Raw genomic sequence first — 24,926 nt, forward strand, 5'->3', positions numbered from 1 at the left:
TTAAAAAAAGGCACAAACCTTAAATTTTTAAAGATTGGTGGTGATAAAGCATCTGCTGATCATGAAGCTGCAGAGAAATTCAATGACAAGTTTGCCAAGATTGTCACTGATGAAAATCTAAATGGCTGAACGGCTGCATCAGTACATATGGTGTGATGAAAAAGTGCAAGACAAAGACTGCTTACCAGTAGCACATAAATTCCGTCAGGAATGATTCGATCCCAAATGATCTCATATACATTCCAAAATCCAAAAAAATCCATAATCTGAAACACTTCCGCCCCCAAGCATTTCAGATAAGGGGTGCTCAACCTGTATTACAGAATTTCACACTGAGGTCTGCTGCCATTTTTTATGTCAACATTTAATTTATTGAAAATTATAATGTTAAGATACTTAAAACTGCTTTCTAGTTGGTTAATTATGGTGTGGTAGTTAGCTCCTGCATAATTTATAAACAATCATTTTGGATCATTTAGAACCTTACAAAATATTTAAGTTTCTTTAGCTTCAGTGCCAGTGCATAGCAACAAGGGTCAGATATTGATACAGATCAACTCATTTTTTGACTTCCATGTCTGTGCATTTCAGAGCAGAAGTTCGAAACAAGCTGCATGTTAGACACTGTCACACTTCATTAAGCTTCATAGTCCACACATGCAATCCACAATGAACTGTGCATATTTTAAAGCTGTTGTCAAATCTCAAAACTAATAAGGAAGGTTGCCCACATTTTGACAAAATGCATTTATTAGATGTCATAACAGGATATCATTTTTATTACAGCCAGCCTCCCTTTAGAAAGTAACCTGCGTCACATAAGCACTTATCTAATCTGCATCAAATTTTAAAATTAGGAAAACTGAAATTAAAACAGAAAATGCTGGAAACAGCAGGTTAAACCTACTACACTGTTCAACCCGTTGAACGAATGCAGCGTTTTCTGGATTTTCAGCATCTGTAGCCATTTTTTATTTTCAATGAAGGGAAAAAAAAATGAAACCACTGAATAGACTCCCAAGGACAATTCTGTGGTCACCAATTCTAGCATCCAATTAACCATAAGTGACTGAACAAGGCTGCAGACTCAGTGTCACAGAAATTCTGAACCACAGACTGAAGCAACATCATGATTATTCATTTCCATCTCTGTAACGTTACTGACTCCACTAGTGCTTATCTACATTTTAAAATCTTGAAGTCTCAAATATTTTAATACATTCTTGATCAGCTATACTTTTTGCTTACCCTTTCAAAGCCCTGATCCAAACTTGCACTAGGACCTATTTAACTAGTCCTCACCTTTGATATTAAAGAAAAAGGGAGAGGCAAGACCAAGGGGGTGGAAGAAAATTTTAAAATTCAAGTAAGCTTAATCAGAATCAACTCTAGGACAGTAAGCACTAGGGAGATGGTTAAACATGTTCTTGTATGAATTTGGATAAGAGTATTGACATTTATAGAGGAGCGAACAAGAATGGCTCGTCAAGTATGCATTCAAATGGTTAAGGCTCGAGGATAGCAAAGAGGTGGGTGAGACACCAGTGGAGTTCTCAATGTTACAGAGGTGGAAATAGGTTGGTGATGCTGCAGGACCACCTTCTTTAGTATCGTTGATATTGATCACACCACCATAAGGAGGCATGCAATTATCTTCTGAAATTCTAAACGCTAGGAATTCCTCCCCAAATTTTTCCACCTCTTTTACTTGATTTAAGATCCTTACTTGAACCTCATGCTTGATTAATAAATGCCTCAATACCTTCTGATGCCATGATTTGTTTGACAAAGCTCCTGCGCATCACCATCAATAACAAATACAATAAGTTTTCTTTTGTTTCAGCACCATGAAAAAAAATCACTTGTATTTATTAACAATAAATGTCTCAAGTCTCTTGTGAGAAATATACACCTCTACGTCTGCTTGTTCTCCTCTTTCATCAACTGGCCTCCAATTCCATGCTGCTCAATCTCAGCAATGACTGACATGTGTTTGAAATCATTGGGTTCATGGTTGAATGTCTCTACCAGATTAAAGGTCCTTTGGCAGTCTGTAGCGTAGAATAGCTGTGCTTCATTGGCCAGACACTGTGCGTCTTGTACACTCTGTAAATCACAACCACAAGGTTGAATAAATTGTATTACAGAAACATCATAAACTGGATTTTCTAGTACCTATTTGCTAAATATTACACAAGAATTGCATGAGTATTCTAGGCCCTCTGCTTTCACCTAATTAACAACTTTTCTTTATTCGAGACATCAGAACTGGGGATGTTTTTACAAACAAAATCAGTCCCATAATTGTGCGCAGTGAGAGCTAGACAATACTCAAACATGGAATATTACATAGCAGCAACGTATGTGGCACAAAGAGAGACGCTGTTTTCCTTACCATTAACACTGACAGGACCACCATTGATCAAAAACTCAACTGGGCCAACTGTGCAAGGGCAAGTCAGATGCTGGGGTTCTTGAGTGCACGACTTACCTCCTAACAAATGCATAGCTTTTTACCATCTACAAGGTACAAGTCAATATGGTTCTACCTCGCAGCTCCAAGAACTGGTTTTGATTCTGACCTTGGGTTCTGGCTGAGTGGAAATTACACCACCTCCCCATGACTGTACGAGTTTTCCCCGGCTGCTTTGGTTTCCTCCAAAGTTCCAAAGATGAGCTGGTAGGTTAACTGGCCACAGTAAGTTACCTGTTAGTACAGGTAAGTGGCAAGAGACTCAACGGGAGTTCATGGAGCTGGCATGGACTAGTTAGCCTGATGGTCATCTTCAGTGTCAAAGTCAGTCAGTCAGGAGTATGGTGGAATGCTCTACTTCCCGGATGAATACAGATCTAACAAGCGTCAGGAAGTTCACCACAGTCCAGGACAAAGGACACCATTGTTTACTCTCTATTTCCAATCTGCACAGATCATTCCAGAACAAGGGTTCCCAACTTTTTATGCCATGGAGCCTTACCATTAATCAAAGGGTCCGTGAACTCCAGGTTAGGAAGCACTGTTCTAGAATGTTTGGACTTTCGGAAGATGTATCCATTATCTCCATTGTTACCGCCTTCAAACTCTGAGGATGCATGTCATCAGGTCCTGGGGATTTATTATCTTACAGTCCCATTAATTTCTCCACTACTATATTTTTCCATTGATGATAACTTAATCATGAAGTTATAGATTTTATTCACTCTAGACCTCCATTTCCCTACTATTTCCAGAAGGTTTTCTGTGTCCACTGTTATGAAAATGCAAAAGACCTAATTAATTTCTCTGAATTTCCTTATTTCCCAATATAACTTCTATGGCCTTAATCTGTAATTGACCTACTAACTTTTGCTGATTTCTGTTTTAAAATTCAATGGAAGCTCTTAATCTGTTTTTATTTTTCTCACTAAACCAATATTTAATTCTACTTTCCCTTTCTTATCAACATCTTAACAATCTATTTCCGAATTTCTTAAACTTTAATCTTCGATTTAATATATCTTCCCCTGATAGTCAAGGCTGGATCACTTTCCCTTGTCAATGTCTTCAAAGAGATATAATGTTCATCATCATCATCAGGTTCCATGCCCAGATTGAGCTTTGACTGCCATGGCCCACACAATCCCGTTTCAGGTCAAGTGGATCAATTCATTTCCAATTCTCTGGCTGCTGCCTCCATCATCATTTGTCTTTGCCTTCCTCTTGCTTTCTTCTTTTCAATCTTTCCCATAATTACTGTGCATTTCTAACTCCTCTTTCCTAATCACATGTCTAATGAAGTCACATTGCCTTTTCATGATCTCATACATTATTTCGTTTTGTACTTGCTCTGTTCGTGACATCCTCGTTAGATATTCATTTCATCCATGATATTCTTTGCATCCTCCTCAAAAACCACATCTCTGTTGCTTCAATTAGTCTCCTCATGTTACTAGATATTGTCCAACATTCTGATCCATATAACAACTGGATAAATGTAACATTTCAGTACTCTGAGGCGGGTTGTCATGCCTAGTTTAGTGCTGGTCAGTATACTCTTCATTCTCGTAAAGATGTCTTTTGCCATCTCTATTCTTCTTTTGATGTCCATGTCGCACTTGCCATCTGATGTCACCCAGCTTCCTAAGTAGAAAAAGTTCTGTACTTGTTTTATGTCTTCCCCGTTTATTTTCAGCCTGCAGATAGGATTCTCCTTCTTTTTGGATATCACCATACATTCTGTCTTTTTGTGATTGATAGATAGACCGACCCATTTTTGCACTTTCCTCAACAACCACATCAATTAAGTATTTTAAATTCAGAATTGTCTTGAAGATCCTCTTGACGCTGTTGTTGTGCAATACATTTTGTGAGTTTGACCATGATTTTCTTAGCAAATAGATTCTAGGAAACCTAGTATCTATAGTCATAGTCATACTTTATTGATCCCAGGGGAAACTGGTTTTCGTTACAGTTGCACCATAAATAATTAAATAGTAATTAAACCATAAATAATTAAATAGTAATATGTAAATTATACCAGGAAATAAGTCCAGGATCAGCCTATTGGCTCAGCGTATCTGACCCCCAAGGGAGGAGTTGTAAAGTTTGATGGCCACAGGCAGGAATGACTTCCTATGACGCTCAGTGTTGCATCTCGGTGGAATGAGTCTCTGGCTGAATGTACTCCTGTGCCCAACCAGTACATTATGTAGTGGATGGGAGACATTGTCCAAGATGGCATGCAACTTGGACAGCATCCTCTTTTCAGACACCACCGTGAAAGAGTCCAGTTCCATCCCCACAACATCACTGGCCTTACGAATGAGTTTGTTGATTCTGTTGGTGTCTGCTACCCTCAGCCTGCTGCCCCAGCACACAACAGCAAACATGATCGCACTGGCCACCACAGACTCAGAGAACATCCTCAGCATCGTCCGACAGATGTTAAAGGACCTCAGTCTCCTCAGGAAATAGAGACGGCTCTGACCCTTCTTGTAGACAGCCTCAGTGTTCTTTGACCAGTCCAGTTTATTGTCAATTCATATCCCCAGGTATTTGTAATCCTCCACCATGTCCATACTGACCCCCTGGATGGAAACAGGGGTCACTGGTGCCTTAGCTCTCCTCAGGTCTACCACCAGCTTCTTAGTCTTTATATCTTAGTCGTAGTATCTAACAACGATGGTTTGCTATTGCCTTCTGCTGGGCGAACTGAAGAAATCGCCATTTCTGTTCCCAAATGTTCATCTGCCTATACTATAGCTGTTGTCATTTGAGGTCCGCCTTTTCTGTCGTAAGTTCAGTTACTGAACCTGTTGGATCTACCGTTGGCCTTCGCTCGTATCCTGAGCAGGAACTCTTGCAGGTGCTACCATTCCGGGTCAGAGAGGCCCTGGGAGCAATGAATGACTAAGGGGTAACTTCACAAAGCTCTGAAAGTCCCCAATCAGAGCCTCATCACTGGTTGCAGTTTAGAGTCATACCCAGGACGAGATATAATGTTAGCGCTGCTTAATTAGGCTTGATTGCCGTAGCTTTTAATGCAGTTTTTTAAACCATCATGCCTTATAATTTGCTTTATTTAGATTTACGATGGTGGTTTTCATTGAAACAAAATTACTTCATGTATCTAAGAATATTTATACAAGCTACTAAAGCTGAAATCTCTACCCTGGAATGATGAAGTAACATCCAGAATTTCAAGGTGGCGGCTCACCACCTAGTTCTCAAAGGTAATTCACAATAGACAATAAATCTTGCTTTGCCAATGATGCCCATGTCCTGAAAAAAATACATTTTTTAATGTTAAGCTCCTAACATTTTTATTTTTCAAACTACACTTTTTCCCCATTTACAATCACCTATTGTTTAGATTTACCAAAAGAGTATTCTTGTTAACACACTGAATGCTAACTTTAAAAGAATGGCCTATTGCTATTACAAATTAGCATGCTTTGTAACTACAGAAGACATTATTTAGATGTCAATAAAATATTTGCTATGATTTTCTCCCTTTCATCTCTAAATTTTGAGTTTACTTTTCACTTCCTCTTTGAAGCCCAGTTTGCACTTCGTCTACACAACAAAACTTGTATACTGTACACTCAATCTCAGCTGAATACCTAGTATTTGGAACTACCAAGATGTGGTGAACACACAACAAATATATCGTCCCAGAGATTACTCTCATTTGTTCCCCATTTTGGAGAGACTGTCTCTAACAGCTACTTATCTTGGGCAAAGAGAAACAGGGTTGATACTGTGTTGCTATTTCAAAAGCATGTGCCAGTGCCATCTATGGGAGATTACTACAAGTACACTTTTATTTAGGATTTCTTTATTCGTTTGGATGCAGATATACCTAGCTGAGTGGAAGTAGGAATGCACTTTTTAAATAAAACAACCTGCAGAGTAGCATCAAATAGCTGGTCTTTTATTCCTCTAACACAGCCTTTCCCAACTTCTTTGCCCTGGAGGAACCCTTGAAATAATCTTCAGGTCTCAGGAAACCCCTGCATAAAAATTATTATATCTACAACTTACGGCACATTCGTATGATCGTTAAATTGTAGATATAATAATCCAAAAATAATTGTCAATGCCCTTTTGAGTACAGAATAAATTTTTACCCAACCTTTCTTGGAAAAAATAGGTAGTTCAGCTTAGCTATCTTTCGTGACATTAATCTCTTTCTTTCCCTTTCATAAATTTTACAAATTCATAAGGCAAACATAATAAATTTCTGTTAAATAACTGGCTTAAGCCAAAATGGAATTTAGTTTTTCTAAAGGTAGGCTTGGTAGACTTAATTTAAATAAAAGTTGTAAATTGATTTTAAGTAATGCTATTTACAACATGAAAATTTATTGACAATGTTGAATTCATAAAGTTACTAAAAACCGTAAGCCAAAGCAATACGAATAAAAATATAACCTAAGACACAATTTTATACAAGAATTTGAGAAAAAACATTTTTGTACTAAGTGTCATGATCAGGCTCAAATATAGGTCTAGCATGTGAAATCTGTGCTTGTTTTTTGCTGCACAAATACTCAATTCTGGGTTGAACTTGAGATAGCCACACAGGGATTTCACCTTCAAGTGAAATGAGACCATTTCTATCCTTGCTCCTGATGCTTGTTAAACAAGAAAAAGCTTGCTCATACACGTAAGAAGTTGAACACTGCAGCAAAATGTTCATTGCTTTCCTATGAATGGTAGGATACTCTTCTTTCACAGAAATCCAGAACTGGTCCAGGAGCAGGTCAGTAAATCTCATTTTGAGTGCATGATCAGACTACAACTTATAAAGTTTTTCTTCTTCTCTCAAAGTCACGTTCTCAGGCTGAGCTGAAGATTCAGAGAAACGGTCCCTCAACGAGTCATACACTTGTGTTGAAAGGGAGGAAAAAATACTGTTCAATTTTGTTCTGCAGTTCTTCCAGGTGGTTTTCAATAAGACTTGAGACTGAGCAGGTGAGTCATGGCGTGTAAAAATTTCTTTAGAATAAAAATTTCCCTCCAATTTTCTAGAGTTTGTTTGCTCCCATAAGTCAGTTGGCGGCACACAGCTGGGGCAGGTGATTCAGGAGGGAGAAGCTGACATCACATCCCAAGTTGAACGAGTCCATTCAATGCTCGGAAAATGCACTTCACACTCATCAGCCTACCATCCTTCCCTCTGTGCAATACAGCACTCATCAATTATCAACGGCCTCCCTTATCTCACGTCAAAAACTGAGAATGGACTCAACTAAATAAACTCTACTGCACACTGCCATACTGGGCTGAGGCCTTTAACAAGATTGCTAACAGGCTGCTTGGTAACTGCGCACTACTGCGAGTACTAGTCACAATCTCTCGCAGAAGCACTGGTGGCCTTTCGTGGAACCCCAGTTGAGAAACCCTGCTCTAACACATCCATATAATATTACAGAAATAGTAATTTACAGTTACGTGGGAGATTATTCGTCCCATCATTTCTCCCCAACCCCATCCCCCGACAATGGCTAACAAAGAGAAATCTAGATTAATATCTCTTCCCAGCTATCTTTAAAGCCCTGCTGGTGACATCAATTCAAATGCTCATCCAGGTACATTTCAATGCAATGAGAATTTCTGGCACTGCATCCAAGGCTTTGAGTGCCAGATCTTTACTACTCTTCCATTTGAAAAATGTTTCTACAATTTAATTGTTCCCTTTTCTAAATAGTCTTACATTTATTTCATCACCATGGTGCAGCTAATTGAGCCTCTGCTTCACAGGTTCATTCCCGAGGATGCTGTGTGGAGGTTGCACATTTTTCCTGTCATTATATGGGTTTCCTCCAGATGTTCAGTTTTCCTCCCATCACAAACACATACAGGTAGGTAAATTAATTGACTACTGCAAATTTCCCCTTGTGTGTGGATGGGTGTGTGTGTGTGTGTGTGTGTGTGTGTGTGTGTGTATGTATGTATGTATGTGTATCGGGGGGGCAGTTGTCTGATGAGAAAATAGGGAGAATAGAAAGAATGGGATTAATGTAGGGCTAGCATAAACGGGTGACTGGTGGTCCGCACAGATGTGCAGGCCAAAGGGTCTGTTTCTATTCTCTATCTGGCTCTAATCCTTAAATTCTATACTGATGAATTCTATTCACATTTTTATACACATTTGGTTGACACCACCTTATATAGTAATAGGCATGTCACATCCAGAATTATTTCCAGTTAGTGGGCGATTTCATAGAAAAAAAACATAGAAAATAGGTGCAGGAGTAGGCCATTCGGCCCTTCGAGCCTGCACCCCCATTTATTATGATCATGGCTGATCATCCAACTCAGAACCCCGCCCCAGCCTTCCCTCCATACCCCCTGACCCCCGTAGCCACAAGGGCCATATCTAACTCCCTCTTAAATATAGCCAATGAACTGGCCTCAACAGTTTCCTGTGGCAGAGAATTCCACAGATTCACCACTCTCTGTGTGAAGAAGTTTTTCCTAATCTCGGTCCTAAAAGGCTTCCCCTCTATCCTCAAACTGTGGCCCCTCGTTCTGGACTTCCCCAACATTGGGAACAATCTTCCTGCATCTAGCCTGTCCAATCCCTTTAGGATCTTATACGTTTCCTTCCACGCCGCTCTGACATACTGGGAAATCGTGTACGAGGCAAGTTACAGCAGTGGTTTGCCATTGCCTTCTGCCAGGTGAGCTTTTTTTTTTTTTAAAAGAGATCACCAGCTCTAACTGGGAGCCGACCGGAATTGAACTTGGGACCTCTCACCCCGAAGTCCAGCGCTGATGCCACTATGCCACCAGCCGGCCATTCCTCTAATACATAAATAAAAAAAAACTCCAACATATTATTTCTATACAATTTTATCCTCATCTGTTCCTGACCCTATAATTTTTAAATCCACTTGCAAAAGGCTATCTAGAAAAGACTCAATTTGCCTTAGCAACCATTATTTTTAGGAAAGATTTAGTCTATTTAATATTACATAATGTCTTACCAGAAAAGTTGTGTCGATTTCTGCGGTAAGAAGAACGATGCCCTTTTCTTTCTGAAGGTCAGGGTAATGATATATTATGAGCTGGCTTGGTGAATTCTCTCCTAAAGACTGCAAAGCAAAAGTGAAATCATATTAGAGAGAATGAAGAAATTCATTATACCATACACAGAATGCTGGAGGAACTCAGCAAGTCAGGCAGTACCTATGGAGAGCAATGAACAGATGACATTTCAGGCCAAAGCCCTTCATTGCACTAGAAAGAAAGCCAGAGTAAAATGAATAATCTGTACACAGAAAAATTGCATAGATGAACAAACAAAAACATACACTGGTTCCTCAACTAACATTCAGAATAGTCAGCAGTAGGAGGGCCATTATAATGAGCGGTGTGTTACTGACAACGCTGTTCTACCAGAAACCTGGCTGAGGACTCAGCACTCAATTACTGATTCTGCAATGGTGAAATGATCAAAGAGATCTCATCACTTTGTAGCTCAAGGTAGAGTGAGCCACTGAGGTAATGTGTAGTGGCAGTCTGTGAGGGCTGGTGCTGGTCATGATGGGACAAGTGGGTGGATGTATTGTGCTAAGGCAGGGGTTCAGGACTGCATCCCGGCCTTCGTGGTAATTATGGGCCATTGCCAGGACTACTAGCAGCTGCTCCACGTGCTCCACCTTCTCCTGGATGCAACGGAAGCTGCTGGGGGAGCAAGACAGTGCAGGATTCTCCTGTGGCCATTCCTCTCAGCACTGCTGGGGGAGGAGAGAGAGAGAGAGAGGCGGGAGTGGTGATTACCTATCAGGGCACAACAGCATCAGGCAGTTCGATGGTACTGTGACGAGTTCTGTGGTTCAGCAGAAAAGGGCAAAGTAAGGCAGAGCAATAGTAATAGGATGCTTGATAATTAAAGGTACAGATAAGATTCAATGATCATGAAAGACAGCAGGACGGTGTGTTGCCTCCTGGATGCTGAGTTCAAGGATGTCTCAGAGTGGGTGCAGAACATTCTCAAGGTGGCAGCCAGAGGTCACAGTACACATTGACACCAATGACATAGGTAGAAGGGTAAAGGTGGCCTGTGTAGTAACAACAGGAAGTTACGAAATAGGCTCAAAAGCAGGACCTCGAAGGTAGTAATCTCTGGATTGCTCCCGAGTGCAAAGGCAAGATACATGATATAATGCACAACAACTAATAGTGGATGTTTAGGTTTACACCTTGCACTTAAAAGTTGATAGTCCTGTTTCAGACATCCTGAAGGTATATAATAGTTCACTCCCAGCTATCTAATACATTTTATATAAATCCTTCCTACCTCTATCAAACTTTCTTATTGAATTCTAGCCTGAGACTTATTCCCTGAATATACCTATAACCTTTGATTGTAAACCAGACTGTAACTCATTCAATATATATTGTAACCCCTCAGAATCTCTTAATTAGATCCACGTGAAACTCATTCCTGGTTACTTGTTATCCAATATATAAAGCTCTATAATCCTTTAATTGGATTTCTGTCCGTTTCTCACTCCTACCTATCCATTATTAGAGCATAGAACAGTATAGCACAGGAATAGGCCCTTCGGACCACAATATTGTGCCAGACTAATTAAATTAGTAATCAAATGGCCAACTAAACTAATCTCTTCTGTCTACACAATGTCCACATTCCTCCATTTTCCTCACATTCATATGCCTATCTAAATGTCTCTCGAAAGTCCTTATTGTATCTGCCTTTACCATCATTCTTTACCCAAGTGACATAGCTTTCAACAGATTCCATTGTTTTGAATTATATTGACAGGATCACATCAACACTTCAGCTGTTACACATGGGCAGAAAGTGAGATACTTTACACCAGCAGTAAGATTTTGCTAATACTGCATGAAATACAGAAACATTTGAAAAAAGTATTTCTGGACAGCAAAGTGAACCTACTGTGCCGAAAAAGCCACCTTATTTGTGCATTGGTCAAGAAATGAGACTTGATTAAAAACAACAATATTTGTTGATTCTTTTGCATTGTGTTTATTTCCTCCTCACAAATTCTGTAAGAACAAATTTTATTCTGTTTCTTGGACACTTAGACAAGGAGTTGTGAATTCTGTAAGAGGGAATTTCTGTAACCCAAATGGCTGTAACACAGGGTCTGTTTCCCCTCATCAGCTAATGAGAGAAATCAGAGAAATACAGCAACTATCATGAATCGCCTACCATATCTAATACAAGATTGAAAATTATGAATGTTTGTCATGGATACAACATAAAAATGTTTGAGGGCTTGTGAATTAGGCACCAATATCTGAACTAACATTACAGAACAAACATAAATAGAGCCTACCAAATATCAACATGTGCACCCAAAATTAAATTAACTCTAACATCAAATGTTCATTTTTTTTCCTAATCTGCAGAATTTCATAAAATGTCTCAGTTTCAACAATTCTACATTTATATTGCAATTACATTCAACTGATTCTTCACTATGCATCTTTACTGGATCACACAAAATATTAGTGCAAAGTCTTTGACATTTAAGCAAATAAATCTGAAAAGTTGGCATTCTATCACCATCATTTATTATCATTACTCTTTATGTGATTGACTGACACTCCACAAATTACACTTTCTAGGATCTTAACTTTAAACCAATTGTGCAAAATATGTTAAAAGCAAATTGTGTGCATCAGTAACTTCAGAAGAAATAATCAATAAATCACATTTAACATCCAAGTATAATCCATAGAATTTAAGTATAAATCATAGATCATGGTCAGAAATTAGCAATTAATTAAGAATCAGAGTAATACAGCACAGAAACTGGTTTTTTAGACCAATTTGTCCATTATAGTGATACAGATTTATGGGAAACTAGCACAAAAGGAATGAAGTCTGAGGCAGGTCAATCATGATTATATTGAATGGTCAGGCAGACTTGAGGGGCCAAGTATCATGATCGTATTGTAATATATGGCCTTATCAAAGGCAAGTTGTGCCTTACCAGCCTGATTGAATTTTTTGAGGATGTGACTAAACACATTGATGAAGGAAGAGCAGTAGATGTAGTGTATATGGATTTCAGCAAGGCATTTGATAAGGTACCCCATGCAAGGCTTATTGAGAAAGTAAGGAAGCATGGGATGCAAGGGGACCTTGCTTTGTGGATCTAGAATTGGCTTGCCCACAGAAGGCAAATAGTGGTTGTAGACGGGTCATATTTTGCATGAAGGTTGGTGACCAGTGATGTGCCTCAGGGATCTGTTCTGGGACCCCTTCTCTTCGTGATTTTTATAAGTGACCTGATGAGGAAGTGGAGGGATGGGTTAGTAAATTTGCTGATGACATTAAGGTTGGGGGCGTTGTGGATAGTGTGGAGCACTGTCAGAGGTTACAGTGGGATATCGATAGGATGCAAAACTGGGCTGAGAAGTGGCAGATGGAGTTCAACTCAGATAAGTGTGAGGTGGTTCATTTTGGTAGGTTAAATATGATGGCAGAATATAATGTTAATGGTAAGACTCTTGGCAGCGTGGAAGATAAGAAGGATCTTGGGGACTGAGTCCATAGGACACCCAAAGCTACTGCTCTGAAGAAGGCATACGGTGCATTGGCCTTCATCAACTGTGGAATTGAGTTCAAGAGCCGAGAGGTAACTTACAGCTGTATAGGACCCTAGTAAGACCCCACTTGGAGTACTGTGCTCAGTTCTGGTTACCTCGCTACAGGAAGGATGTGGAAACTACAGAAAGGCTGCAGAGGAGATGTACAAGGATGTTGCTGGATTGGAGAGCATGCCTTATAAGAATAGGATGAATGAACTTGGCCTTTTTTCCTTGGAGTGACAGAGGATGAGAGGTGACCTGATAGAGGTGTATAAGATGATGTGAGGCATCGATCGTGTGGATAGTCAGAGGCTTTTTCCCAGGGCTGAAATGGTTAACATGAGAGGCACAGTTTTAAGGTGCTTGGAAGTAGGTACAGAGGAGATGTCAGGGGTGAGTTTTTTTTACGCGGAGAGTGGTGAGTGTGTGGAATGGGCTGCTGGCGACTTTTAGGAGACTCCTGGACAGGTACATGAAGCTTAGAAAAATAGAGGGCTATGGGTAACTCGAGGTAATTTCTAAAGTAAGTACATGCTCAGCACAGCGTTGTGGGCCGAAGGGCCTGTATTGTGCTGTAGGTTTTCTACGTTTCTATAAAATAAAAACAACCAATTCTGAACAAAGTCAGGTCAAGCAGCATTTGTGCAAACAGATTAAATATAGAAACAGTTAATGACACAAGTTGAAAATGTTTCATCAGAACTGAGAGAGAGAGAGAGAGAGAACAACTTAGTCTAAGTGGCAGAGAAGGTGGGGAAGCGCAACAAGTTACATTAGGGGAATGCCTGTAATAAGAACAGAAATTGCTGGAAAAACTCTATGGGTCACGTTGGATCTGTGGGAGCGAGTCACCAACCTAAAACTTTGATTCTATTTCTCTTCGTACAGATCCTACCTGACCAACTGAGCATTTCCATCATTTTCTGTTTTTATTACAGATTTCCATCTTTTAAAATTCTGTAATATGTTGAAATTAAGTAGCCACTAGGGGATACTTCAGCTTTACCCGTGTGGAACTACTACAATTGTGTACTGGTTGAATTTTTACAGCCCAGCCTACTGGGATGTGTTAAGCAGGCTGGGATACATAAAAGTGGAAACATAAGTACAAACGTCCAGTTATTTTACAAACAGAAAGAAAGAGCAAGTTATCGGGAGTTGGAGAATTTAATAGATTCCCACAGGCTGCAACATACCCAAATAAAATACAAAGTATTGTACCTCAAGCTTACACAGGGCCTCACTGTAACAGTTCAGGAGGTCACAGACAGACTTTAGAGTGGGAGATGGATGTGGAATTAAAATATCAGACAACTGAGAGCTCCTGGCCACTTCTATGGATGAGGGAGTTGCGAAGAGATCAATGTCTTTGAAATGCTGAAAGGGATGGGAGTACCTGTTTTGTAGTGAAATCTTATTGGAGCTGTTGTAAACTGTGAAAACAGATCCACTGAATTAAGAGGCTGGTGAGGTGGAAGGTGAAGACCAGGCGAACCTTGTTCTTACTCCGTCCAGGAGGGAGGAAACGGGCCGAAAGCAGAGATGTGGGAATTGCCACTGCCTGTAAGGAGTTTGCACGTTCTCCCCATGACTGTGTGGGTTTCCTCCCACAGTCCAAGGACGTACCAGTTGGTAGGTTAATTGGTCATTGAAAATAGTCCTGTGATTAGGCTCGGATTAAAATTGGGGGACTGCTGGGTGGCGTGGCTCAAAGGGCTGGAAGGACCTATTCCACGCTGTATGTCAATAAAAAATATAAAAATATAGATGAGATGCAGTCAAGGAATCTCATCTACATGGCAGAGGGAATGCCAAGGTTCAAGAAGGAAATCATTTCAGCAGTAGCCTGTAACTGTATTTTTTAAAATATATTCTAAAAGGGAGAAGTTATTTTGAGCAACTGCAATAGAGCTGGTTACATGGGTGCAAGTTTCATCATTAACAAAAATACATCATCAGTACACCACTGAACTGCTAAAACTGCTCTCAGTTTATTATTCTAAAGCTCCTCTTAATCATTTGGTCACATACCTGAAGATTTATTAATGAGGAAAAATGAAGCTCAGTTGTAGACCACTGACCCACGAAGAACTCATAGCCTGATTGCCTTGGCAAAGCGTATAGGAACTGGAACGAAACGTTTGGTTAAAAGTAGCAACTATATGAGAAATCCTGCGCAGTGATATCTGTATTGCGGCATGGAACATAATCAACAAATGCAAATTATCTCAAATGTACAAGTCACACCAATTAGACTGGGCAACTCTTGCCATCAAGACTCTTTATAGAAATCAGTTGTATTTATTTTGTCATGTTTTGCTTTAAAGTGCCAAGAGATTGGGATTCATGAATCTGGACTTGGACTAAATGAACTTTCATACCTGGGCTGCACCATAGGAGAAACATAAGAAAACGGCACCGAACAAAAAGTGCATCCTAATTACTGGATTGCTTCTAAATGTTATTTGGACTCACTAACTGCTCCATTGATCAATATCAAAAGCACAATATTCCTTTTTATTGTATCAAGTAATCTTTAGGATTAAATATATTCCAATATTTGGTGAAGTTTTGCTAAAATAACTATCTGCATACCTGGTCAGGATACAAAACAAAACAGGGCTTAATTTCACCTGTAACTTATATCTCTCATTTTTTTTCCCTTGTTCCATTTCAGCCAACACAATCTCCTTGACTTGTTTGCATTGGTACTTAATTTTCCTTTCTTATTTGTTTTGTTTTCTTAGCTACAAATATACAGCTTCTCTTCCTTTCTTGCCGAAACCAGTTCCTTAAAATGGCTTTGTTTGCCATGGCTTTTACAAACTAAGCACAACAGTTTGGAAAAAGGTTAAGGATGGACTTCCATTAAAAACATATGGAACATGACATTTAAATAACTGACCACAATTCAACTCTCATATTTCATTACAGAATTCACTGATCCCTTTATACTTACTGTGGGACATCTCTGTGACCTGCTGTACATCAGCTCAAATGTAGTGCCCTTTTAAGGAAAAAGAATCTGTTACACAAATGGTTATTTTAAAAGTTAAAATTAATTTATCATTCAATGCTTAACCCACTGCCATACTCACAGGAATCACGGCAGAAATTGTATTCTTTGAAGCAAAGTACATATTCCAGATCTGAAAAATATAGATGTTGATGAAGCAAATCAAGGGCATTACCAAAGTTTAGATTTCATTTAAAATTAACAAATAACCTTTTTTTTATAACAGTTAAACCCACATACGCAACTTTCAAACACCTCCTTCATACAGCACACATTAAAATTTCACACAAGATATTGGCCTCGTTTATCTTCTTGCCGGTTAATTCACTTTCTAAAGTGAAAGAAACTGGCAGAAAAGGTAACTGAAAAGGAGACCTACATCTCTGAAGACAAGATCAAATTCCAAAGTAAATTTATATTCAAGGTACACGTATATCACCATTTTCTACCCTGAGATTCATTTTTTGCAGGCATTCACAGTAAGTACAAAGAAACACAATGAAAAATCAATAAAAAACCACTCACAATAAAGACAAACAACCAAAGTACAAAAGAGAACCAACAGTGCAAATACAAAAAGAGGAAAATAAATAAATAAACAATATTGAGAACCCAAGTTGTAGGGTCCTCAAAAGTGAGTCCATAGATTGCGGAACCAGTTCAGTACTGGGGTGAATGAAGCCGAGTAAAGTTATCCCCTCTTTCAAGAGCCTGATGGTTGTGAGGAAATAACTATTCCTGAACCTGGTGGTGTGGGTCTTGAGGCTCCTGTACCTCCTTCCTGATGGCAGCAGTGAGAAGACAGCATGGCCTGGATGATGGGGGTCCTACAAGTTCAAGTTTAATTATCGTTCAACCACACATGAATTAGCCGAACAAAATGCTGTTCCTCCTCACACACACAGCGTATCTAGTTACAACAGCAGGGAAACATACAGTCACACAAAAAAAAAGCCCCTGAGAAGCAGTGCCAGTAGATTGATGGTGCATGGGATGTTGTCCTGGTCCAGCTTGTTTTTCCACTGAGCCAATATTGGACAGCAGCCCTGCTGGGAAGGGCCAGCCCCCAACCCAGTACACACTCCAGCGTGCACACACAGAGGCCTCTGGCCTCTGCTCTCTCCCACACCATCTCAGCATCTCCTCTCCTGGGCAAATGTAACAGATAACCTTGTGGCATGAGGGCCTGGTCCACACCACAACTAAGGCAACACAGCTCCCCTGCCATTGGTCTCATCAAGAACCAGTGAACCGGACTTGTAGTATTCTACATTACCAATGTCCAACGGGGTCTTGCCATCCTAAGAAAAACATCCAAGACTCACACCTTTTGTTGGTACACGCACCACCTCAGCACAAGTCGTGAACCATAACAATGGTACGTAATAAGCCCAGCTCCATCATGATCAAGCAACTCCCTGATGGGTAGACCCGTAGTACTTGACGTTGTTAATATCCAGTAGTGTTTTGTGATCGTAAAATAGACATAAATGATAACAATTACACTTTTGGTTAGACCTGGAGAGTCAATCTGTATCTGAACATGTTGCCATCTTCCTAGAGACTGGTGATGATGGATGCTGCTTTCCAGCCTCAGGGCTCCTTACTGATATGCTCAGTGGTGGGGAGGATTTTACCTGTGATGGACTGGGCTATATCCATTACTTTTTGTAGGCTTTTCCGTACAAGGGCATTGGTGTCTCCTTACCAGGCTGTGATGCAACCAGTCAGTTTACTCTCTACTGCACACCTATAGAAGTTTGTCAAAGTTTTAGATGACAGACCAAATCTTGAAACATTAAACTGTACAGGTAAAGAAAGCTCTGCCGTGACCTTAAAGAACTTGGTTTTTAATTGTCTGCTTTAACTTTGAGCTATAGAGACCCATAGCAGCTTCTAGTAATCCTCAGTGGGAATGGAATGGGGCAACTCTGTCTCTCTCACATGACATTTGTTATCCAGTTTCACATGTGACGAAAAGCCAAAAGGCACAAAAACAGAAAGCTATCAGTGATTAATAATTTTGTCAACATAAATTTGTTCCATGAAATGAAAGGAGAAGAGTCTGAAGAACAAAAATTGGATGGAATAAAATATTTCAGGGTTATGCTAGTTAATAAAAACATTATGATCACTAAATTAGATTTTCAAACTTCTCTACCATTAGTATTTTCCTCATAAGGGTGTATGACCAGTTAACAAATCCATAATCTTTGACCCATAGGACTAGAATGACACCAAAACGCGAGTTAAATCAACCTTGTTATTTCTTGACTATCAATTCCTCTGTCCCCAACAAAAGGAATGTGAGAGATAGAATCTTTTGGGACCACAAGACATCCCAGCAGATAAAATTCTTATCACAAAGAACATAATAGTGAGGATTCATATCTTTGATGCTCTGAGAACCCTAAAATACTCCAGTTCAAGCCAAATCTTTGTCAACCTCAATAGGCAATATACATCATCCAAACATTAACTGCACATTTGTTATGATATATAAACTCAAAGAATATTACGTTACAATTGTTGTTCGTCCATCGTCGTCGTCGATGAAGACCTCGACACCATTAGTCACTTTCAGACTGAATGTGGTGTGTCTGAAGATGACTGGTCAGGCCATTTTGGGCACGAAATGTCCTGGCACATGTTGGACAGACATGTGTAGGCACTGCAGTTGTTGTGCTGGTGGGTCTGGACTTGTGCAGCTCCCTCTATGTTGTGCTTCAGCAATGCGCCTTGCTTCGTAAGCTTGACAGCCCTTGTGGATAAGGCCGTGCCAGGTAGGGTGGTTTTGTGCCAGCGTTTCCCAGGTGGTCATGTCTATGTCAAGTGACTTCAGGGAGGCCTTTAGTGTGTCTTTGTAATGTTTCTTCTGTCCTCCATGCGAGCGTCTTCCAGCAGAGAGTTCCCCAAAAAGGAGCAGCCTGGGTATGCGCTTGTCCGGCATGCGGATGACATGATCTGCCCACTGGGTCTGTGCTCTCATCAGTAGTGTGTGGACTGATGGTAGACTTGCTCTAGAGAGAACTTTAATGGCTGGTACTTTGTCTTGCCATCTGATGCCTAATATTCTATGAAGACAAGTCATGTGGAAATGGTTGAGCTGTCTTGCATGCCTTCGATACACAGTCCACGTTTCACAGGCATACAGCAGGGTAATGAGTACCACGGCTCTGTAGACCTTCAGTTTTGTTGCTGGACTGATTCCTCGGCGTTCCCATATAGTGGAGCACAGTCTACCGAAGGCAGAACTTGCCTTCGCTATTCTGCAGTTAACTTCTGTATCAATAGTCAGTGCTCAGGAGAGGGTGCTGCCAAGGTAAGTAAACTGGTCAACTGCCTGTAGTTTATGTCCTTTGAATGTGATTTTCAGTTCTGTATACGGTGCATCAGGGGCAGGCTGGTGCATGACTTGGGTCTTTTTGATGTTGATGGTGAGTCCAAAGTTGTCACAAGCCATGGAGAATTTGTCCATATTGACTTGCACTCTGGCTCCGAGCCAGCATACAGGGCACAGTTATCGGCAAAGAGGAAGTCTCTCAGAACAGTCTCCTTCACTTTGGTAACAGCTTGAAGTCTCCTCAGGTTGAAAAGCTTCCCATCCACTCAACTCAAAATATTACGTTACACTTATTGATGCCTTTAACCCATTTCAGTATGCATTTTCTGTTGCATCAAGAATCTTAGTAAGAGTTGACACAAAACAGTTAACATACCAGCAAAATAAGAAATGGTGCTTATTAGTGATCAACAGACAAGAAACTCACTGCAGCTTTAAATAGCTGATTTAATGTCTGAAATACTCACTTGTGCTATTTCATCTGGAGTTTTATCTTTCACCATATCCAGATTGAGTATTGACTGGAGTGTCTGAAGCACAAAAAACAGATGAAATAAGCTACTGTAGCTGGAAATATTTGCACATAGTAATCAAGAGCAATTACTTCAAACTTCAGACTGGCATCTTATACAGGGGTCCCCAACCCTTTTTTGTACCACGGACCGGTTTAATATTGATAATATTCTTGTGGACTGGCCAACCTGGGGGGGGGCGGGGGGTGTTCAAGTTCAACAGTGTGTGACAGGGAATGAGGAAAGGTGCAGCTGACTTATATTGTTTCATATCGCCAAATCATATCATTTCCTCACAGCCCAGTAGCACATCTTTGCAGCCCAGTGGTCTGGGACCACTGTTATAGAATAAATAATTTAGGAAAGGAGAGCTTGGAGGAAGCATCAACAATCTAAATGCAAAAGAAGCTTTTCTAAGTTAAAAACAATGTAATTTTTATTGCTATTTTCAAGGAAGTACGTCATTTCTTCGTTGATAGAGCATGGTAACCTATCCAAAAAATATCTACTGATCCATAAAGAGCTTAGAGAATTTTTCATTTTCACTCTGGAAAGCAGCACATGTCCACTCATCATGGAATGAAGAAAATTCAAGTCTGCACTTTGTTAGCTAGCGTATATAAATACTTCAGTTGCTTAAAATAACAATTAAAATATCGATAAAATACAATATCATAGTTATCCAACTCAGATTTACAGCTCCAAGGTGAACACCTTAGCCTAGCTAACATAGAAAATTGTGCCTACTTTAGCAATGATATTAAGAGTGCTGCATTTTACTTAAAGAGGAAATCGTAGCCTTCATAGTTCAAATCGCATAGAGCTGAAGTACCACAAGAATATTGAAATGTTGCAATTAAATCCCTTGGTTCAACCAACACGATGGTAATATCTGAACAATTATCTGTAGGGACACTTACAATTGCCTATTATATGTAATGCTGCATAGAACAAAATTTCAAGGGATGAAATACTTCGTACCTTATGTTTAGTGAAACCAGGTCTCTTCCCAGATGTTCTTTCACCAAGTTGCTTTGGCTGTGGGGAAAAAAATAGTATGCAATATAAATTCCAAATCCACTGAGGATCTAATGATCCCAGAATTATGCACCAACTAAACAGAGATTTCATGAAACAGATCACAAACACTTCTCATCACTCAATGGATATTCAGTTAAGCAAAATGTATTTTGATTAATCAGACATTAAATATTTCTCCAAGACGTCGTAGTTTTCATTCTACAAAAGCGTTTTAGATTCTTGGAACACAACAATATTGATTTTTACAAATGAAATCTGCATTGCATAATAATCTCTCTTAGATGGATGCTACTGTGAGAGAATGGTAATATAAAATACATTTGCTGTAAACTAGATTTGTAGCATGTGTAATCAATGGACTGAAATATGTCTGTCTTAGAATGACAATTTTAAATGAGTCTTGGGTTTCTGAAAAGCTGAGCATTGAGCTCACTGACACAAACTGTTATAATACAAAGATTCTTAAAAATTATAAGAACCCAAAAAGAAATAACTTTGTAACAACTTAGGCTGTAATGTTTCAGTTATTGCCACCAGAGGGTTCCAGTTAGCAAATTATCATGGTATGGAGACTCCAACGCACAGGATCAAAAGAAGCTATAGTGGTTTACAGACTCAGCCACCTCCATCACAAAACAACCCTCCCCGCCATCAAGGCATCTTAAAGGGGTGGTACCTCAAGAAGGTAGCATCCATCATTAAGGACCCTCATCCTCCAGCTTCCTGTTACTACAATCTGGAAGGAAGTACAGAGCCTGAAAGCCCACACTCAATGTATCAGAAATAGTTCCTTTCCCTCTGCCATCAAATTTCTGAATGGTTCATGAACCCACGAGCACCTCATCATCATTCCTCTTTTGCACAATTGTGTTAGTAACGTATAGTAATTTTTGTGTCTTACACTGTGCAGAATCTTACCTTCGCTTCCATTAGTTTGACAAATTCACCCTGGCTTGAACGTCCCAGAGGCAGCCTCTTAACTTCTTCTTTCTTTGCTATACGAGCCTCATACTCATCTGGTTTTGTCCTAGAATTTATATTAAAAAAACTATTTAAGTTACATCTTAAAATGCAAGTATGTGCATGTGAAAAAAACATATGGAAAATACGAACAAAGACCTTTTAAGTACTAACATAGTTATATAACTTATTGAACAATAGAAAACAAGACATCAATCACATGTTATGAGATATTCTAAAAAGGCAACGTACTATATAAAAAACCCAAGAAAGTCTGCAGATGCTAGAAATCCAAAGCAACACACACAAAATGCTGGAGGAACTCACCAGGTTAAAATGTGTAAACAGTAGACATTTTGGGCCAAGACCCTTCTTCAGGACTCAATATAAATTTGTTGTTGCTGTCAATACAGTATCACCCATGATTTTACTAAGTGGCAGAGTACACTCAGGGGCTGACTGGACTACTCTAGGTCCTGTTTCTTACAGCATTCCTGTGCTGTAAGACTATTTACTGTACAGCCACCTTCCAAAGTTGAATTTAATAAAAAGAACCAAGCGTGTTGCAGTAGAAAGGACAAGAAAAAGGAATACAAAACAGGGAGCACAATTCTCAAAGAGATATACGTAGAGGTAAAGCGACCTAGACGTACATGTGCGGAATTAATTGAGAACGAAAGAATAGATTAAAAGCACAGTTAAAAGAACAGAGGATCCTGGAAACAAACGTATAAGAGAGAGGAAGTCATGATAAACCTGAATAAGTCACAGATTTTGGCTATAATTGCCTGCGGTCAGTTTTAGTCTGGGCACTCACTTTGGGAAATCTATGAAGATCTTAAGAGGGGATGCTGAAGAGAATTATTACAATGATTTCCCAGACAAAGAACTTTGGACTTCCCCAGCAGGCATTCGATGAACTGAATGGCCTTGTTCCAAGCTACAAGATTTCTTTGGTCTTAAATTGTTTTAAAATCACTACTGGTACAGTTCAGGCAATGACAATTTTAGTTCACTTTCCGTTGGTAAACTGTTTTATTGCTGTCACATATGAAGAACAGTGAAAAAAACCTTTGATTCACATGTCATCCAAACAGACCATTTCATCACATCAGTACATTCAGGTCATACAAGAGAAAAACAATAACAATGCAGAATTAAGTGTAATAGAAAGTGCAGTGCACTCATGGTTTTCCACCTTGTCCAAAGCCATGACGAGGTAGATTGTGAAGTCATGAATCCATCTTATCATACAAGAGCACTGCAGAATTGTCTTATAACAATGGCACAGGTCTATATTTTAGCCTGTGGTACATGCTTGCAGACTTTTGTATCTTCTGCCCAATGGGAGGGAGTAGAAAAGAGAATTTCCAAAGTATGTAGGGTCTTTGGTTAAATTGGCTGCTCTTTTGAGGCAGAAAAAAACACATACAGATTCTACAAATGGGAAACTGGTTTCCGTGATGAGCTGAGCTGTGTCCACAACTCTCTGTGGTTTATCATGGTCTTGGGTAGAGCAGTTCCTCATACTAAAAGTTAGAATTGAAGGGGGCATGCCAGATTTCTTTAGCACCCTAAGGACCTAGAGCCACTTTCTTGCCTATTGCAACAACATAGTCTCTGCACAGAACAGTTCGTGACTGACTACGGATAAATAGAACATACATTACAACAGACTACAGGCTCTTCGATCCACAATGTTGTGCTGACCTTTTAACCGACTCTAAGATCAATCTAACTCTTCCCACTCACATTGCTCTCAATTTTTCTTTTATTCGTGTGCCTATCTTAGATCTTTTAAATGTCCCTAACGTATCTGCCTCTACCACTAGCCCTAACAGTGCACTCAATGCACCCACCACATTCTGTGGTGGAAAATCTATCTGATATTACCTTTATATTTTCCTCCAATCATCTTTAAATAATGCACCTCATATTAGCTATTTCTGCCCTGCTAAATCGTCTTTGCTGTCCACTCGATCTATGTCTCTTATCATCTTGTGCATCTCTATCTGCTCACCTCCATCATTGCAAAGAGAAAAAGCTCTAGACCTAGCATGTCGTAAGATAAGCTCCCTAATTCAAGCAGCATCCTGGTAAATCTCTTCCACATCCTCTCCAAAGATTCCATATCTTTCAATGAGACTACCAGAACTGAACACAACATTTCAAGTGTAATCTAACCAAGGTTTTATGGAGCTGCAACATTACCTCGAGGCTCTTGAACTCAATCCCCCAGCTAACGAAAGCTAACACACCATTCACCTTCTTAACAACCCTATCAGTTTACGCAGCAACTTTGAGGGATCTATGTTGGTGAACTCCAAGAACCCTCTGTTCCTCCATACTGCCAACGATTCTGTCATTGAACATGCATTCTGTTGTAAAATTCGACCTTTCACAGTGAATCACTTCATACTTTTCCGGATTTAACTTTATATGCTTCTTTTCAGCCCAGCTCTGCATCCTGTCAATGTTCTGTTGTAATCCTCGATAACCTCTGCACTAACTGTACCATTATATTCAGCATCGTTAAACCTGGAAACAGGGACCGGATTGATTTAAACGCAAATGTAGGGTGAACGTCGCTTCTCTCTCACCTCCGCAGCTCCTGGATCTTATTCTGGTACTTGCTGTAAAAGGGATTCGCCTGCAAATCCTGCTCCTTTTCGACCCGACTTAAACTACTAGCTAGGGAGAAAGTACGTAGGTGATTAGAAACCACGCCGAGCCCTAAAGGGAGATGACAGCGGTTTCTAACAGCCAGAGCCCGGCTGCAAAAACACCAGAGCCCCCTCGCCGCTACCATCTTGTCCAACTCCGCACACATAACATGGCACAATAGAAACAGCGTCCCGAGAAAACGTTCCGAGCCCAAACTCTAAATTATAAAATAAGCTGAGAATAAATATATATTTGGAATTATTTTGTTATCTTAAATATACTTAATGATATAAGTTATTTTCAACCAGGACTGTA

General features: G+C 39.8%; 1 protein-coding gene across 1 annotated transcript; it reads right to left on the minus strand.

Annotated features, from left to right (window-relative positions):
* Window positions 1-39: 39 nt before the first annotated feature.
* atpaf1 (ATP synthase mitochondrial F1 complex assembly factor 1) lies at window positions 40-24,777 on the minus strand. The gene is made up of 9 exons (XM_063065016.1): window positions 24,548-24,777; window positions 21,906-22,014; window positions 20,928-20,984; window positions 19,902-19,964; window positions 16,174-16,224; window positions 16,035-16,082; window positions 15,107-15,202; window positions 9,472-9,579; window positions 40-2,106 (listed from the first exon to the last, which is right to left on the minus strand). The coding sequence occupies exons 1-9, from the start codon at window positions 24,775-24,777 to the stop codon at window positions 1,915-1,917; spliced, it is 954 nt and encodes a 317-aa protein (XP_062921086.1). The 3' UTR covers window positions 40-1,914.
* Between the last annotated feature and the right edge of the window lie 149 nt (window positions 24,778-24,926).

Source organism: Mobula hypostoma, chromosome 12 (assembly GCF_963921235.1).
Source record: "Mobula hypostoma chromosome 12, sMobHyp1.1, whole genome shotgun sequence".
NCBI lineage: Eukaryota > Metazoa > Chordata > Chondrichthyes > Myliobatiformes > Myliobatidae > Mobula > Mobula hypostoma.

Coding starts and splice junctions, on each gene's coding strand:
- atpaf1 (XM_063065016.1), bottom strand. CDS start 24,777: ATGTGTGCGGAGTTGGACAAGATGGTAGCGGCGAGGGGGCTCTGGTGT. Junction 19,965..20,927: donor CTGGTTTCACTAAACATAAG/GTACGAAGTATT, acceptor TTTGTGCTTCAG/ACACTCCAGTCAATACTCAA. Junction 15,203..16,034: donor GGTCACAGAGATGTCCCACA/GTAAGTATAAAG, acceptor GTTTCGTTCCAG/TTCCTATACGCTTTGCCAAG.